The sequence below is a fragment of the Cotesia glomerata genome, linkage group LG5 (assembly GCF_020080835.1).
Source record: "Cotesia glomerata isolate CgM1 linkage group LG5, MPM_Cglom_v2.3, whole genome shotgun sequence".
Lineage (NCBI taxonomy): Eukaryota > Metazoa > Arthropoda > Insecta > Hymenoptera > Braconidae > Cotesia > Cotesia glomerata.
This window is the reverse complement of record NC_058162.1, coordinates 22,796,847-22,813,780: the sequence shown is the minus strand read 5'-3', so window position 1 is coordinate 22,813,780 and position 16,934 is coordinate 22,796,847. Positions and strand designations below refer to the sequence as shown.

The 16,934-nt window shown below is 32.5% G+C and overlaps 1 protein-coding gene across 1 annotated transcript in view; it reads left to right on the top strand.

Moving 5' to 3' along the window:
• The window catches only part of LOC123264570 (alkaline phosphatase-like), a 157,225-nt gene that overhangs the window by 18,444 nt on the left and 121,847 nt on the right, over positions 1 to 16,934 (top strand). Inside the window, exon 2 of the mRNA XM_044727880.1 lies at positions 8,625 to 8,872. Within this exon, the coding sequence (XP_044583815.1) occupies positions 8,625 to 8,872 (248 nt within the window). The remainder of the gene's footprint in view (positions 1 to 8,624; positions 8,873 to 16,934) is intronic.

Genomic DNA, 16,934 nt, shown 5'->3' with positions numbered 1-16,934 from the left:
CGTTTTATTTTATTTGACTAAATGAAGTCTTGATAATTATTTGATAGTAAAGTCTGCTTATTATTTGTAATGAATATTTCTTGGTGTATTCGGACCCCCTGCCTCGAGGCACCTCGCCATTTTGACATTTCTCTGGGAAAATTCGATTTTTTCAAAAATAAGATCTACAGACACGATGGATCAGACATTGAAGGAGTGTAAATATAGACTACATTTGGAAATTCTATAGCTTTATATCTAGCTAGAATTATTTTAATTAATTTATTTTTCTCTAAACTTAAATAAATTAAGTCTATAACTATATTATATTATAGCAATATTTATATAGCCCACACGAATTTTTTATATATTTTATATATTTTACAAATATGAGAAATATTTCATAGGTATATAAAATATATGAAAAAAATCGTGTGCATACTTAAATGAAACGTAATATTAGGATGAGCTCATATCTTGAAAAATATCTATAACTAAGAAATGACGTTTAATTTTGTCTACTAATGATATTTTTAACGATCTAAGCTCATGCTGGAGTTACACTTATCGAGACCTTTCATTTGAATACCCACACGAATTTTTCCATATATTTTTTACGTATGATACATCTTATATTTGTAAAATATATATAATATATAAAAAATTTGTGTGCGTACTCAAATAAAAGGTTTCGATGAGCATAATATCAGGATGAGCTTATGTCTTTAAAAATGTCAATAATTAAAGAATGACTTTGTATTTTGTCTACTGATGATATTTTTAACGATATAAGCTCATCCTGGAGTTACACTTATCGAGGCAATTGATTTGAATACCCACAGGAATTTTTCCATATATTTTATACATATGATATATCTCATATTTGTAAAATATATAAAATATATGGAAAAATTCGTGTGCATACTCAAATAAAAGGCCTCGATAAGCGTAACATCAGGATGGGCTTACATCTTAAAAAAATGTCAAGAATTAAGAAATGACGTTGTATTTTGTCTACTGATGATATTTTCAATTATGTAAGCTCATATTTCACAAATATGAGAAATATCATATGTATAAAATCTTTTATTAAAAAGCTTATGCGACGTTTTCATTGTTGTCGCTTTTCATTGCTACATTTACACTCTTTCAATGTCTGATCCATCGTGTCGTAGATCTCATTTTAAAAAAAATCGAATTTTCCTGGAGAAATGTCAGAATGGCGAGGTGCCCCGAGGCGGGGGGTTTTTACACAAAAATTAGTTAGTTTATCGACAGAAAACGACTGTTTGAATTATTTGAAATATTCGAATAATTCGAACTATTCGAATTATTCGAACTATTCAAATATTAGATTCGATTCGAACACTATTTGTACACCCCTATAATAAGGATTTTATCGCACACCGCTCCCTCGAAGCATCATTTTCGCTGAAAAACTAAACTTCTATCCAACCGGAAAAAGGTTTCATCAAAATAATTCATTATCTGGCTTTTGTTTTCAACGTTTTTTCGATAATCTATTGTTACGCGTGAAAAGTTCGTTGAAACTACTCCCGGCGTTGAGGCTTGTTTTTACCATCCAGTTTTCAAACAATTGCAAGTTTTATGTTTACCAATTGTTTGTTCGCGGTCAATTGTGGGGATTTATATGGAAAGAAACTTATCGATGAAAAATTTATTTTTGTCTTTTAAGGTGTTGATAGTACTACTTTTAAGAAAACGATGCCCTGCTTAAAAAAATATGTGTGTATACCAAAGTACGCAGTTAAGAAGTGAAACTTCTTTATGACATCATTTTTTTACTATTTACAACTTCACAGAAATTGGGTCGATAAGGCTTAAGAAAGAAAATTTTTTCCGAATTAGATCAAAGCTACTTTAGTATTATAGACATGCATACAAAAAATATGAGTAATTTATTTTATCATTGCTCTTATTATAATTATTGTATTTCATCAACTATGATTGCATCATTATAACCATTGTTGTCATTATTTAGGCTCTGCCATTATTTAATTTAAAAATTAGTTAATCAGTTTACAAAAATTATATAACGAACTTTAATATTCATATTTCATCTCATAACTTAGTAAAAATAATTCAAAGCAGTTATTTAATAATTTACTCAATTACACAAGTTATGAGTAAATAATTGGAATTATCTATTCAAAGTAATACAATTATATGATGACAGTTAATCTTGTAGAAATGCCATGATTTTATAGAATTCAAAATGAATAAATAAATCATTGAAAATGAATAATTAAAAAAAATGTACGTATACATTAGGGTGTGCCAAAAAAATCAACTAATTTTTTTTTTCAAAAAGTTCTTGAAATTTCGTTAGAAGATACCAAAATAAAAATTCAGTCAAAATTTGAACCCTTAATATCAATATTTAGAGGTCACGAACTGAATTTTTCGATTTTTCATTTAATTAAGATGGAAAAACATTTCTAGAAAGTTTGGATTTTTATTTCTCTTGATTGAACCAACTCCATCGAACGAACAATCAATATTCTTACAGGAAATTAAACGCTGAATAAAAAAAATCTCTTATCATTTTTTGATAAATTCAATCCTCCGAAAGTTATTCAAGGTTGAAGTTAAGCTTACTGCAAATTTGTGGATTATTTTACTTTTACGGTGAATTTATTACACCGGCACACAAAAAAAAAATTTGTTTCTAATTTTGACCGAACCCACCTAACAACATGTTTTTCACCCCACTGAATCCAAATTTGGAGTCCGTTTGGCCCGGTCACCGTCTAGATTTGAGTAAAATTCAAAAAAACCAAAAAAAGGCAAACAGTTGCAGTCACAGCGATGAAAAAATTTTTGTGGATCCGGATCAAGTATGATTATTATGTACTTCAATCATTGAATCTGAATCTAAGCGTTAATGTTAAGTAAAAATTGCACTAAAGATTAAATATTAACGACTTTAAAATAAAACTGTCAACACATTATAATATTTATAGAGATAACTATGAATATAATTGCAAATGAAATTGATGGAGACATAATCAATATAAATATTGCCAATGAAAAAAAAAAAACAGCCGATCATTACTATATACAAACTCTTTTAGTGCGTTCGTGTGATAACATCTCATTAAATTATAATATAACTTGAAATCTGGAGATACGAAGTTTTGTTATCGTTAATAACTTGATACATATATTTCCATGAGCGAAGTCAAGTATATTATTGACACTCTGATAGAAAATATAAATAACAAGTATCTTTAAAATCCCAATTAAAGTAACTAGAACACCACCATCGTCTGCACCTGGTTATTGTTAATAATTTTGCATTGTTTCGAAACCCTCCCTAATAAAAACAATGCAAGTAAAATATTTCACTCCTTTACTGATCGATATTCATTAGCCGATGAATGCGTAGAAAAGCGCATTCATACCAAACATTCCGTGTCACAGAATCAAAATTTCTCAAACGATTTACAAAAAAAAAAAATTTCAGGTTAGCTTTTATTTTATTTCTCCAATTAAATAAAAAATTCATCGCATTTTTTAGCGAAATAATTTTTCAAACCAAAACAAATTTTTTCCCTTTGCCCCTTTTTTCATTTTTTCTGAATAAGTTATAATTATTATAAAAGCCACAGGTCAAAATCAGTGTACCCTTCGAAGCTTAGATGGCACTACTGGCGAGCGTCAGTGAGCTCTGATTGGTCAACGTTCTTCATGACGCAACATCAAAGATAACCATGCGCTCTCATTTTTAAACACAGAATAAGACTCTTAATTACTAGATTGCAGACTTAGAGCGTTAATAATGAATTTATAATTGCAATTAACAATTACGTATAATTTGGTTAGTCTTGCGTGAAAAAGATCTTGGTGCTTGAAGCTTAGATTAATTTGTTTCAATTTTATTTCGGAACAAGCAGACCCTGTTTAAAATTTCCAATAGGATCCCATCAAAAGCGACAAAAACCACTAAGAAACCCATAAATTTTATTTGTTTCTAAGTGGAATTTGTCGTTTTTGATAGGATCTTATTGGAGTTTTTCAACAGGGGAGTTAGAATAAAGCGTCTGGTCATAAAGGAAGAAATTAATTAAGAATTAATCCACTGACGTATCCGATACAAATTTAATTGAATTAAAAACGTCTTTTTTTTTTTTTGATTACTCAAAATGGCGACTTGCAAAGGGCATTTTCATCTAAATGCTGCTGCGGACGATAAAGAGAATTCCTTGCCGGTCCAGCTAACACCAAGTGGAAACAGTCCGCGTTGCTTAACGTACGTAATACTCATCCAATATATAGCAACCGGCACATACTATATACATAATATAGTGCAGTACAGTATACACACCTCTGTCTCGTAAATCGTCCATTTAACGTGAATGCGTGCTATAAGTACCGGCGAGGCAGGTGGGTAATAAAAATAAATCTAAAACTTAATTCACGGTTTTTTATTTAAGTACTTGACGGTTTTTATTCCGTTGTTGCTGTTAATAAAAGTAAAACTTTACCGATAATACGGAATTAGTTTTAATGTATTATGTAATATATAATATATATATACATATATAAGCCAAAATGCGGTGATGGATTCAAGAGTTATAATGTAGTAAACTTGGCCATTAGCGTGAACAAGAACTCCACTGGATAGTAATATATTCTGTGTACGATCGTAACACTCCCGTCCAACTAGTTTACAGACTTGTTCGTTATAGTCTCTAAAAGTCTCCAATTGGCGGCACTCACCGAAATAATTGCTTAACCTCACGCTACAGTGTCTGCACCTATCGCTAGAGTAGACGTATTATATATGATCTGTTGTTAATAAGTTATGCAAACTTCCAACCAACCGGCTTATTAATCAGACTCATTACATTTTTTATGGTCTGATAATGAAAATTAATCCTGCGGTGAAAAACTGATAATTAAAGCGCTTGAAGTTCGAAGAATTATTGATATTTTGTTAAATTTTATGCAAAGCTGATTAAATGCCATTATGATATGATAAATAAAAAATTTAAAAGCTGCTTATATGGACTTCTTTTTAATGGAGTACATAAAAAGAATCAAAAATCATGCCTGGTTGAAATTTTTTCAAAAAAATTCTGGGGAAAAAATTAGGAATACGGTTGACCCTAAAGCAATCCCTGCAACTTCCTGCTAATTCCATACTTAAGCGCTCAAAATTGCACTTATTACGGTTTTGAGCTCTTCGAGCTCAAAAATAAAATTTTCGTGTCATCTTGAGCTCTCTGAGCTCAAAAGCTTGTTAAAAGTTTCACGGAAAAAAGAAAACAGAAATAATTACAGTATAAAATGTAAAATCAGTCCCATCGTAATCAAAACTATAAAAATTACAGTTCAAAATAACATTTTTCCAAATTCAATTTTTTAATTCAATTTTCAGAGCTTTCAATGTAAATATTACATTCTACGACGTAATTCTTATAAAATCTGTAATAATTACAAACTGAAACAGTAATTTTTCCAGTTTTCATTACGAAGTGCCACGTTGCATTATATATTGTAATTTTTAAAGTTTTCTTGTTGCCGTGTTAATAAAACACTATTTTTTGAATTTTCAAACTACAATAACTTTTGAATGAATGAACCGATTTTTACACAATTTGCGGCATTCGACGCATATTTTGAAGCCTCAAGATCATTTTTAAGTTTAAATTGATTGAACCAGGAATTTCGAAGTAATTCCGAAAAAAAAACTTCTTTTGGTTTTCTTTCGACAACGATAACTCACGAACGAATCAACCAGTTTCGACCGGGTTGGCGGCGATCGACATAGTTTTTTAATGTTAAAAACTGATTAGTTTTTGGAATCGATCGGTGAAGCCGTTTTAAAGTTATTAAAGAAAAACCCCATTTGAAAAAATTTTTGTTTGTAATTTTTTTGAGATTTCTCAAAATCTACCCGTTTAAATCGATTCAAATTGTAATCAAAATCTAAGTTTGGTCAAACTCCTTTGAATGGAACCAACCGCGATTAAATCGGTTGAGTCTTAAGACCTGAAAACGTCGAGATCTGATGAGAACTCGATTTTCGAAAAACAGGGTAAAACCAATAACTTCCCAATTTACGAAAATTTTTAATTTTCTTTGCGGGAAGTTAAAAAAACAGAAACAAAAGTTTTTTTATCATCATTAAAATCATGGTCGATTATCGTCATCATGCATGAACATCACGTCCATCAGTATCATTCTTGATCGTTGTAGCTATCATTATCATCATTACCGTCATCATAATCATCATGCATGATCATTATCATCAATTGTAATTATACCGCACTTACTTATCATTATTGTTGTCATCATCATCATCACTTTTGATTATCTTTTTACATAATCATCATCAAATCGTCATGATCAACAGCATCATGCCTAGCCATCAATTCTTGACATTTTTTGAATAGACCATAAACATTTCAAAAATTCTTTCTAAAAGTCAAAGAAGTATAAAAAATCGAAATTTCTTATCTTCTATTCAGACATAAAATATATATATTCAAATTCAAAATCTCTATATTAATGACACTAGAATAATATATAGTTCTTTTTATCTTGAAGCATCAAACCCTTGCGGTAGGACCGTACTAGATTAATCTTAAGGGTAGACCTATCCAGTTATTGAATAATTTATTGTTTCTATTTAAATAATTGATGTCTATTTATTAAAGCTCCCATTCGAGTAATTAATCATACTTCATGCTCGACTCAAGTGTTTGACTTGTCTTTAAATTAAAAATCTCACGTCATATTCCACCGAGGGAGTTACTCTGGCACATATCATAAATCTTCCCGACGTCTCATACATTATGCTTTTGAATAAATATAGTGGTCACTTCCAGAGAATAACTGAATTTCCAGAACAGAATAAACACAATTTTAATTAAATTTTCATAGTTTGCATTTGTTTTGTTTAATTCCATTAATGTTCATTTTAATTTGAAAATTAACATTAATATTACTCCTTTTCATAAAATATCAAAATATAATACGACTGCTGAAGTTACATTAAAGAAAAAAGATCTTCAACATTCACTTCTCCGATAATTATAAAGTGAAATAAAGAGAGTTTCACAAATGCGACATTACTGTAGGCTCGTTACGTCACTCGGAAGAATTCATTTCGAAAGTTTCAGTGTTACGAATTTAGGAGTTTAGTTTTCGAATAATTTATAGGTTGTAGTTTATATATCCGGTAATATTTTTCGAGACTGTTTTTTCCGGAAAAAATATTATTTTATTGTCAGTGAATCATAAATATAACGGGGCAATAAATAACGAATAATAACCCATTTAATTTGACTTAAATAGAGATTAATATCGAGTTTTATAAAATTATGAAAAATAACTTAGATATAATGCAGTTACTACTGATTTAATGGTGACTTGCTTAACTATTAACTTTTTGGAAGTTCAAGAGTGTATTTTCCATGTATATATATATATATATATACATATTATGCTCTAAATTTATGGATGCAGTGAAGAAGAGCAAACTAGCAAACTTGACTAGAATTAAGATGTATATTTATATCATCATTTTCGTTATACTGATTCATCATTATTGTGCGTGATCATCATCATTATCATTATCATCATAATCATTATAATTATCATCATAACCATTGTCATTGCACTTGTTTATCATTACTTTCATTATCATCATTATGATCATCATGTTTGAGTATCATTATTATTATCGTTATTAGATTCATTCTTGATCATCATGATTCCGGATGATTATCATCATTGATCCTCAGCAAAGGAGATCATCATCATCATCATCATCACCATCACCATTATCATAACACTTGATCGTCACTACCATTATTGTTGTCACCTTTAATCATCATTATTGTCATACTTGATCATTATTGTTATCACGCTTCATCATCATTACCATCAGAATGATTGACTCACCATAGTAAATTATCATCATGCTTAATCATCATCATCATCATCACCACCATCATCATTGATCATCAGTACAGTAGATCATAATCATCATGCTCTATCGTCATTATCATCATCGTTATTACATTTGATCATCATTATTGTCGCATTTGATCATCACCGCCATTATCATGAATGATCATCATCATCATGCTTGATCTTTATAATCATTATCATCATGCTTGATCGTCATCATCATGATTGATCATCAGCACAGTAGATCATAATCATCATGATTGATTGTCATTATCATCATTGTCATCACGTTTGATCATCATTGTTGTCACGCTTGATCATCACTGCCATCATCATGATTGATTATCACCACAGTAGATCATCATAATCATCATCATCATGTTTGATTATCATCAAGCTAGATGATAATGATATATGGTCATCATTATTATCATTATGCTCGCTTAACATCATCATTATGCATGGTCATCATCTCCTCCATCGTCATGTTTGATAATGTATAATCGTATATATATTATATTCCAAATTCATGGGTGCAGTGAAGGAAAGCAAACTAGCAAACTTGGCTAGAGTTTAAGTTATACCTACATATATAAATCGAGTGTGTCTGTGTGTGGATGTAGACGAATGTAGATGTGTAAGATTTATGAAGCATGCTTAGCATCGTGATTCACCTCGGGACTTCCCGGTCTGACTTTCAGAGAGGAACGTGTGGTACAATGCAGCTACAAGGAGCATCGAGACGAGGATGCGGGCCGCTGCTTCAACCACCAGCACAGGTACCACCCCTCCAACCGGCGAGGCCAAGGGTGTCATCCTCTTTGTCGGCGACGGCATGGGGATGAGTACCCTCACCGCTGCTAGGATTTTGTCTGGACAGCGTCATGGTAACACCGGGGAAGAAGCTGAACTAGTCTGGGATACTTTTCCTGCTGTTTCATTGGCTAAAGTGAGTTTACTTTTACGATACTTTTTCCTCCTAGTCTCCTAGTTTCACCTGAGTTAACCTTTGATCTAAGTTATATCAGTATCTACTTTCGCATGTATTCGTAAATAAGACCAAATTTTGTTGCTTTGAATTTTATTCGTACGATTTTTTTGTGAATTTTGTACCAAAAATTTCAGTTACAGTTCGTCAACATAATTTTCATTATTTATAAACTTTTGAAAAAGCAAATTTATTGAACAATCATAAGAGACCTTTTTTTGTAGGGCGTTCAATTTCCTACAAAAAATGTAGGGCACACTTTCCAGTTGGTTGCGTGTAAGACAAGATATCAACTTCTGAAATTTAAAAATACTTTTTCTCATGATATTTAGACCAAAAATGAAAAATAAAGAACTTCCATTGATATTTCACCACTACAAATTTATATATGAATGAAAAAATTGTTTATTTGAAGTATATTTTGATAATTTTTGAAGTGAAACTTCTTTACGCACATGAGGGTAAAATTTTTACGGATGAAACGCAATAATAATGATAATTATTATTGACACGAAAATGTGGAACGTTTTTGTCCAAGAAGAGGGAGAGAGCGATTGAGACCGACTGAGAGAGAGTGAGAAAGGGGCAACGTGCATGAAGCACATAGCCATGCAGCGAGAGTAGGGCGCAAGCGAGAGAGAGAAAAAGAGATCAAGAAAAAATACACGTTCTTGGTTTATATATTCGTTTAGTAGTTAAATATTAGAACTTTAGTTGGTAATACATCAATAATTGATGTATAATAATCCAAAGACACCAACTAAAAATTCAAGAACGACAATAGATGCTATTTTTAAAAGATATTTAGACAATGTTGAAATATGAACTTATATCACATATTTTAGTTACATATTTTAGATTTTAGTTATCATAATACTTTGGTCACAACAATACCAATAGAAATCGCCTCGAATAATGTAAATATCGAAGAAATAAATTTAAAAAATTAAATTTATAATCTATATTATTAAGAGAATAAGCAAAATTTTGTGGCCAGTGTATTTATATGATAAAATGGGTTTTTATAGTTAAAATTGGTATCGTTGGAAAAGTCTTGACCTGAAGTTGTGCCTTTTCATAGTTTCATGTCATTCTCATTGATAGTAAATTTATGATGATAAGTATTTAGGCTGCACTCGGAAATGCTCTATCTCTACATACATAATTAAGAAATGACCTTGTATCTTGAAAACTATTTACATTTTTGAAGATATAAGCTCTTCCCGATGTTACACTCACCGAGACCTTTCATTTGAATACCAACATCAATTTTTCATATATTTATATGTATTATATATATGTATATATGGAAAATATATGAAAATGCATGTGGCTACTCAAATGAAAGCTCTTGATGAGTGTAACATCGGAATGAGCTTATATTTTTAAAAACGTCAATATTTAAGAAAGTACAGAGCAATTTAACAGATATTTTTTGAAATATTGACATTTTTAACGATATAAGCTCACCCTGATATTATACTCATCGAGATCTTTCATTTGAGTACCCACATCAATTTTTCATATATTTATATATATTATATATATGTATATTATACAGGGTGTCCCAAAAGTCACGGACGCCATTGTAGCATTTGATGAAAAAAATAATTCTGAGACGAAAAGTCCTTAGCCATTTTTCAATTAACCGCATAGATAATTAATTATTAATTAAAAATAACGTCTCTTCATTTGTTAGAGAGAGAGCGCCAGTGTCCAGTAAAGTATGTGCCAAACAAAGACACAACTAACTGTATGACTAACTAGTTTCTATAGCTAACGTAGTCACACATATTTACTTACACATTCACACATACAAGCGTCTTCGTTGGAACGCACTTGACTTGACACTAGCGCTCTCTCTCTCTCTAACGCATAAAAGGAAGTTATTTTAATTAATAATTAATTATCTATGCGTCTGATTAAAAAATGGATAAGGACTTTTCGTCTCAGAATTATTTCGTTTATCAAATGCTACAATGGCGTCCGTTACTTCTGGGACACTCTGTATATGAAAAATATATGAAAATGCATGTGGGTATTCAAATGAAAGCTCTTGATGAGTGTAACATCGAAATGAGCTTATATCTTTAAAACGTCAATAGTTAAAAAAGTACAGTGCAATTTACCAAAAGTCATTATTTAATAAAGCAAAATTTTATTTATTTATAGTTCACAAGTCCCGGCAGTCACGTACTGACTGCAAGGTTACTAATGTATATTAATTTTCGACACTTAATATTTTAATGACAATTAAATTCATTAAATTTCTAACATTTCTTTCTTTTTTTCCTCCTTCTAAGTCTCGGAAATCTAAAGCTTTAGATAAGTATAAATAATAGTTTAAAAAAACTAAAAACACGCTTTTTATAGAAAACCAAACTAAAAAATAGAAAATAAATTTTAATAAATTTAAATTAAGAATAGTGTTAAAAATTTCAATAAATATAAATTAATAATAGTGTAAATAAAAAAATGTATTTTATTTTAAAAAAAGCGTGGGGTGCTTTTTAAGATATCAAAATGATAATCACTCTACTCATATCTGTCAATAAAATATTTATAACTATTGACACCATGCACCCCACGCTTTTTTTAAAATAAAATACATTTTTTTATTTACACTATTATTAATTTATATTTATTGAAATTTTTAACACTATTCTTAATTTAAATTTATTAAAATTTATTTTCTATTTTTAGTTTGGTTTTCTATAAAAAGCGTGTTTTTAGTTTTTAAACTATTATTTATTTTTACTTTTAGTTTGGTTTATTTATAAAAGCGTGATTTTTTAGTTTTTAAACTATTATTTGTTGATTATCAAAAATATTCAGGCGCGCAAATTACCCACGGAGAGTTACGTACTGACAAACTGACATACAAGTGAAGCTAATATAAAGCGTGTAAAAAACCTACGGAGGAAAACACCTGGTTTCGAAATATAACTTCGGGATGGTCATCAGAGGATTCCGGGTTGATGTACGGGTTTATCTGTGCCATTCCCGATGAAAACCTACGGAGGAAAACACCTGGTTTCGAAATATAACTTCGGGATGGTCATCAGAGGATTCCGGGTTGATGTACGGGTTTATCTGTGCCATTCCCGATGAAAACCTACGGAGGAAAACACCTGGTTTCGAGATATAACTTCGGGATGGTCATCAGAGGATTCCGGGTTGATGTACGGATTTATCTGTGCCATTCCCGATGAAAACCTACGGAGGAAAACACCTGGTTTCGAGATATAACTTCGGGATGGTCATCAGAGGATTCCGGGTTGATGTACGGGTTTATCTGTGCCATTCCCGATGAAAACCTACGGAGGAAAACACCTGGTTTCGAAATATAACTTCGGGATGGTCATCAGAGGATTCCGGGTTGATGTACGGGTTTATCTGTGCCATTCCCGATGAAAACCTACGGAGGAAAACACCTGGTTTCGAGATATAACTTCGGGATGGTCATCAGAGGATTCCGGGTTGATGTACGGGTTTATCTGTGCCATTCCCGATGAAAATCTACGGAGGAAAACACCTGGTTTCGAGATATAACTTCGGGATGGTCATCAGAGGATTCCGGGTTGATGTACGGGTTTATCTGTGCCATTCCCGATGAAAACCTACGGAGGAAAACACCAGGTTTCGAAATATAACTTCGGGATGGTCATCAGAGGATTCCGGGTTGATGTACGGGTTTATCTGTGCCATTCCCGATGAAAACCTACGGAGGAAAACACCTGGTTTCGAGATATAACTTCGGGGTGGTCATCAGAGGATGACTAGGAAGGTCATCACCTGGGTTCTAGGTTGATAATAATCAAAATTTAAATAATATCATTATGGTAGTCTCTTTATGCGGAGGAGAGTTACATACTGACAAACTGACAAACTGACAAACTGACAAACTGACAAACTGACAAACTGACAAACTGACAAACTGACAAACTGACAAACTGACAAACTGACAAACTGACAAACTGACAAACTGACAAACTGACATACAAGTGAAGCTAATAAAAAGCGTGTAATAAATATAAACGAGATTTAAAAATTAGTTTACCAAAGAAGCTTCACTTCTAACATGTGTGCTTTGTACGCACGTACTTTTTTTTTTTTTTTTATGAACATTTTCAATTTTACATAAACTAGTGATAGATAACACCGGCACACAAAAAAAAAAAAGTTGTCTGTACTTGGGACGCGCCACATATATTCCCATGTAATTTGACCCGCTGAACCCGAATTTGAGGTCCGTTTGGCCCCTACACCCTAGGATTTTGAGAAAACTGTAAAAAACCGAAAAAAAACGGGAAAATTGGGGGTTTTGGTGATTGAAAAATTTTTTTAGATTCTAACTATGCATGATTTTCATGTATTTCGATCTGCTTTATACTTATCTGAAGTGTACTCAGACCAGCAGCCATTAAAAGTCTAAGTAAATCCCGAAAAACCCATGAAAATTGCGAAAAAAAACAAAAAATTCCCAATATTGTGATAAAAAAAATGTATTGAGCTAAATATATGATGATTTTCATGTAGGTTTATCGACGACATATAAATCTCCAACTTTTATAACTCAGACGTCTCGAAAACATCAAACAAATGTGCAAAACCCCGAAAATTGGAAAAAATCAAATGTAATATAATAAAAATCGAGTTATTATTCAAAATAAATAAAAAATCATATCATTCGATCTGTGGTGCATAAAAAAGTATTTCGTCCTAAGACTTAAAAATTAATTTTTCGGAAAATATCATCAAAACCCTTTGGATTTGAATTTTAATTCGTTCTCCGCTTATATCTCACCCTTTTATCTTCAAACGTCCTGCATAAAGGGTTTCTCTTTCGTTTCCTCTCTTCTTCGGGTAAATCTCTCTTCAGAGTCCAACAATGATCTGCCATCATATTTACATCCCACGTTCCTTGATATCGTTTTTCCATCACACTAATGTCTTGATGGAATCTCTCACCTTGCTCTTCACTAAAATCACCAAGATTTTCAGGAAAGTGTGAAAGATGAGAATGTAAATAGTGCAATTTTGTATTCATTAAGCAACCTAAAGTATTATAGTTGTATAACAACTCGTCAACTAAAGTTGCGTAGTTATCACTTTTCGTATTCCCTAAAAATTGCTGTGATACTTCCTTAAAACTTCCCCAAGCTGCTCTCTCAATCTCGTTCATCTCATATTCAAGATTAGCATCCTGGAATAGAGTCCGAATTTGGGGTCCATCAAAAATTCCTTCTTTTAATTTAGCGTCACTTATAGCTGGAAATTTTTCGCCCAAGTACTTAAAACAGTTTCCATCTTTATCCAGAGCTTTGACAAATTGCTTCATAAGGCCAAGCTTGATATGAAGTGGGGGCAGCAAGTACTTGGAAGGATCAATTAGAGATTGTCGCGTAACATTGTGAGAACCAGGATTCAAATTTGTTCTTGTTGGCCATTCTTTTTGAATGTAATGATTCTTTCGGTCTCGGCTATCCCACAAACATAAGAAGCAGGGGTACTTTGTGAACCCTGATTGTTGGCCTAGCAATATTGTTGCAATTTTCAGATCACCACAAACCTTCCATTGATGTTCTGAATAGTTTATTTTATCTAATACAACCTGTAAATTGTCATAAGTCTCCTTTAGTTTAGTCGAATGAGCTACTGGAATCGGTGCCAATAAGTTTCCATTATGAAGAAGCACAGCTTTAAGACTTCGCCTAGAGGAGTCAATAAAAGCCTCCATTCTTCGTCTTTGTAAGTGTTTGGCTTCAACTCATCGATCAGTCCTTTTACATCTGAACAGTACACAAATGAATTTTCGCTGTCTTTTGTAAAATACTTCCGGAACTCTTTTTCCCTATCACGATAAAAATAAGCTGTTGTATTTTTAGCTAATAAATTTTTTCCTTAAAGCTGAGGCTAAATGTTCAGCTTTTACCTTAGATAGTCCTAAGTCTCGTACAAGGTCATTCAATTCAAGTTGATCGAAGACTTCAGGGTCTTTACTTCTAGGAACACCACTCGGGATGTATTCTTCATCCTCAGAATGGATCTCTTCGGGTTCAGGATCGATTTCTTCAAAGTTATCTTCAACTTCCATCTCTTCATGTTCATTCACTGGTTCAGGAGCTGCAGGTTCTTCGACATTCAAAACTTTTTCTGCTGGCACAACTGATGTTACGTTGGCATATTGAATTTTATGTTTGGTTGTCGAAGAAAAACCTGAAACTTCCGTCGTGCAAAAATAGCAGTTTTTGACTCGTTGGTGCAGACCAAATCACAGGTTTTGAAAATTTCAAGCACTGTTTACTTTTCGTCTGCTCCCAACGAGTAAGCATCGTGTGACACCGATTGCAAAGTGAATGTGGTACCCAAGTTGCTTCCCAGTTCGTAATCTGGATACCGAAGCAGGTTTCGTAGACATTTTTCAATTTGTTTGAAAAAGATCTACGACTTTTCGTTACTTCAAATTCTCCACATATGTAACAGAAGCAATTGGAGTTTTTGTTACATATGTGAGAGACACTTCTTGTCATATTAAACGCTTCAGAAGCCAAGTCACCCACTAATGAAGAGCTGCAGTCACTTGATGACGACGCCTGCGAGCCTGCTTTCTCACTCTGACCAGACGCCGATACTGGGATTCCGGGTCCCTGCATCGTAAAACACTTATTACTTGTGCCTGCCATGACGGCATTCAAGCCGTTAACCCAGGGACTATGCCAGACGGTCCTGTTGCCCGCCGTCACCACGTGGAGGTGCCCTGGTTACAGGCACAAGCATTTAAGCAAGAAATCGATTCTGAGCCCAAAAGTTCCTAGAAGTGAAAACCCTGAAACATCAGCTTAAAGAAAAAAAATTTATTAACTAAAAATACAACAGCTTATTTTTATCGTGATAGGGAAAAAAATCTGATAACATTTTTAAAACGGCGAAAATTCATTAGTGGACTGTTCAGATGTAAGAAGTTTGATTGATGAGTTAAAGCCGAACACTTTCAGGACGAGGAGTGAAAGTTTTTCATTGCTTTGTCTAAGCGAAGTCTCAAAGCACCGACTCCAGTAGCTCATTTGACCAAAAATCATTGAAAAGTTTGTGGTGATCTGAAAATTGCTACACTAGTTAAGCCAACAATCTGGTTCACAATATATCCCTTCTTGTATGTTTGTAGGATAGTCACGATCGGAAAATTCCCTACAGTAGAAAAGAACGGCCAACAAGAAAGAATTTGAATCATGGTTCTCACAACGTTATGCGAGAATCTCTCATTAATCCTTACAAGTACTTGCTGCCACCACTTTATATCAAGCTTGACCTTATGAAGCATTTTGTCAAAGCTCTCGATAAAAATGGCAACTGTGTTAAGTACTTGGACGAAAAATTTCCAGCTATAAGTGACAATAAATTGAAAGAAGGAATTTTTATGTACCCCAAATTCGGACTCAATTCCAGGATGCTAATCTTGAGTATGAGATGCACAAGATTGAGAGAGCAGCTTGGGGAAGTTTTAAGGAAGTATCTCGAAATTTTTAGGGAATGTGAATACAAAATTGCACTATTTACAATCTCATCTTTCACACTTTCCTGAAAATCTTGGTAATTTCAGTGAAGAAAGAGAAGAAACATTCCATCAAAACATGAGTGGATGTCAATATGATGGTAGATCATTGTTGGACTCTGAAGAGAGATTTACCCGAAGAAGAGAGGAAACGAAAGAGAAACCCTTTATGCAGGACGTTTGAAGATAAAAAGGGTGAGATATAAGCGGAGAACGAATTAAAATTCAAATCCAAAGGGTTTTGATGATATTTTCCGAAAAAATTATTTTTAAGTCTTAAGACGAAATACTTTTTATGCACCACAGATCGAATGATATGATTTTTTATTTATTTTGAATAATAACTCGATTTTTATTATATTACATTTGATTTTTTCCAATTTTCGGGGTTTTGCACATTTGTTTGATGTTTTCGAGACGTCTGAGTTATAAAAGTTGGAGATTTATATGTCGTCGATAAACCTACAT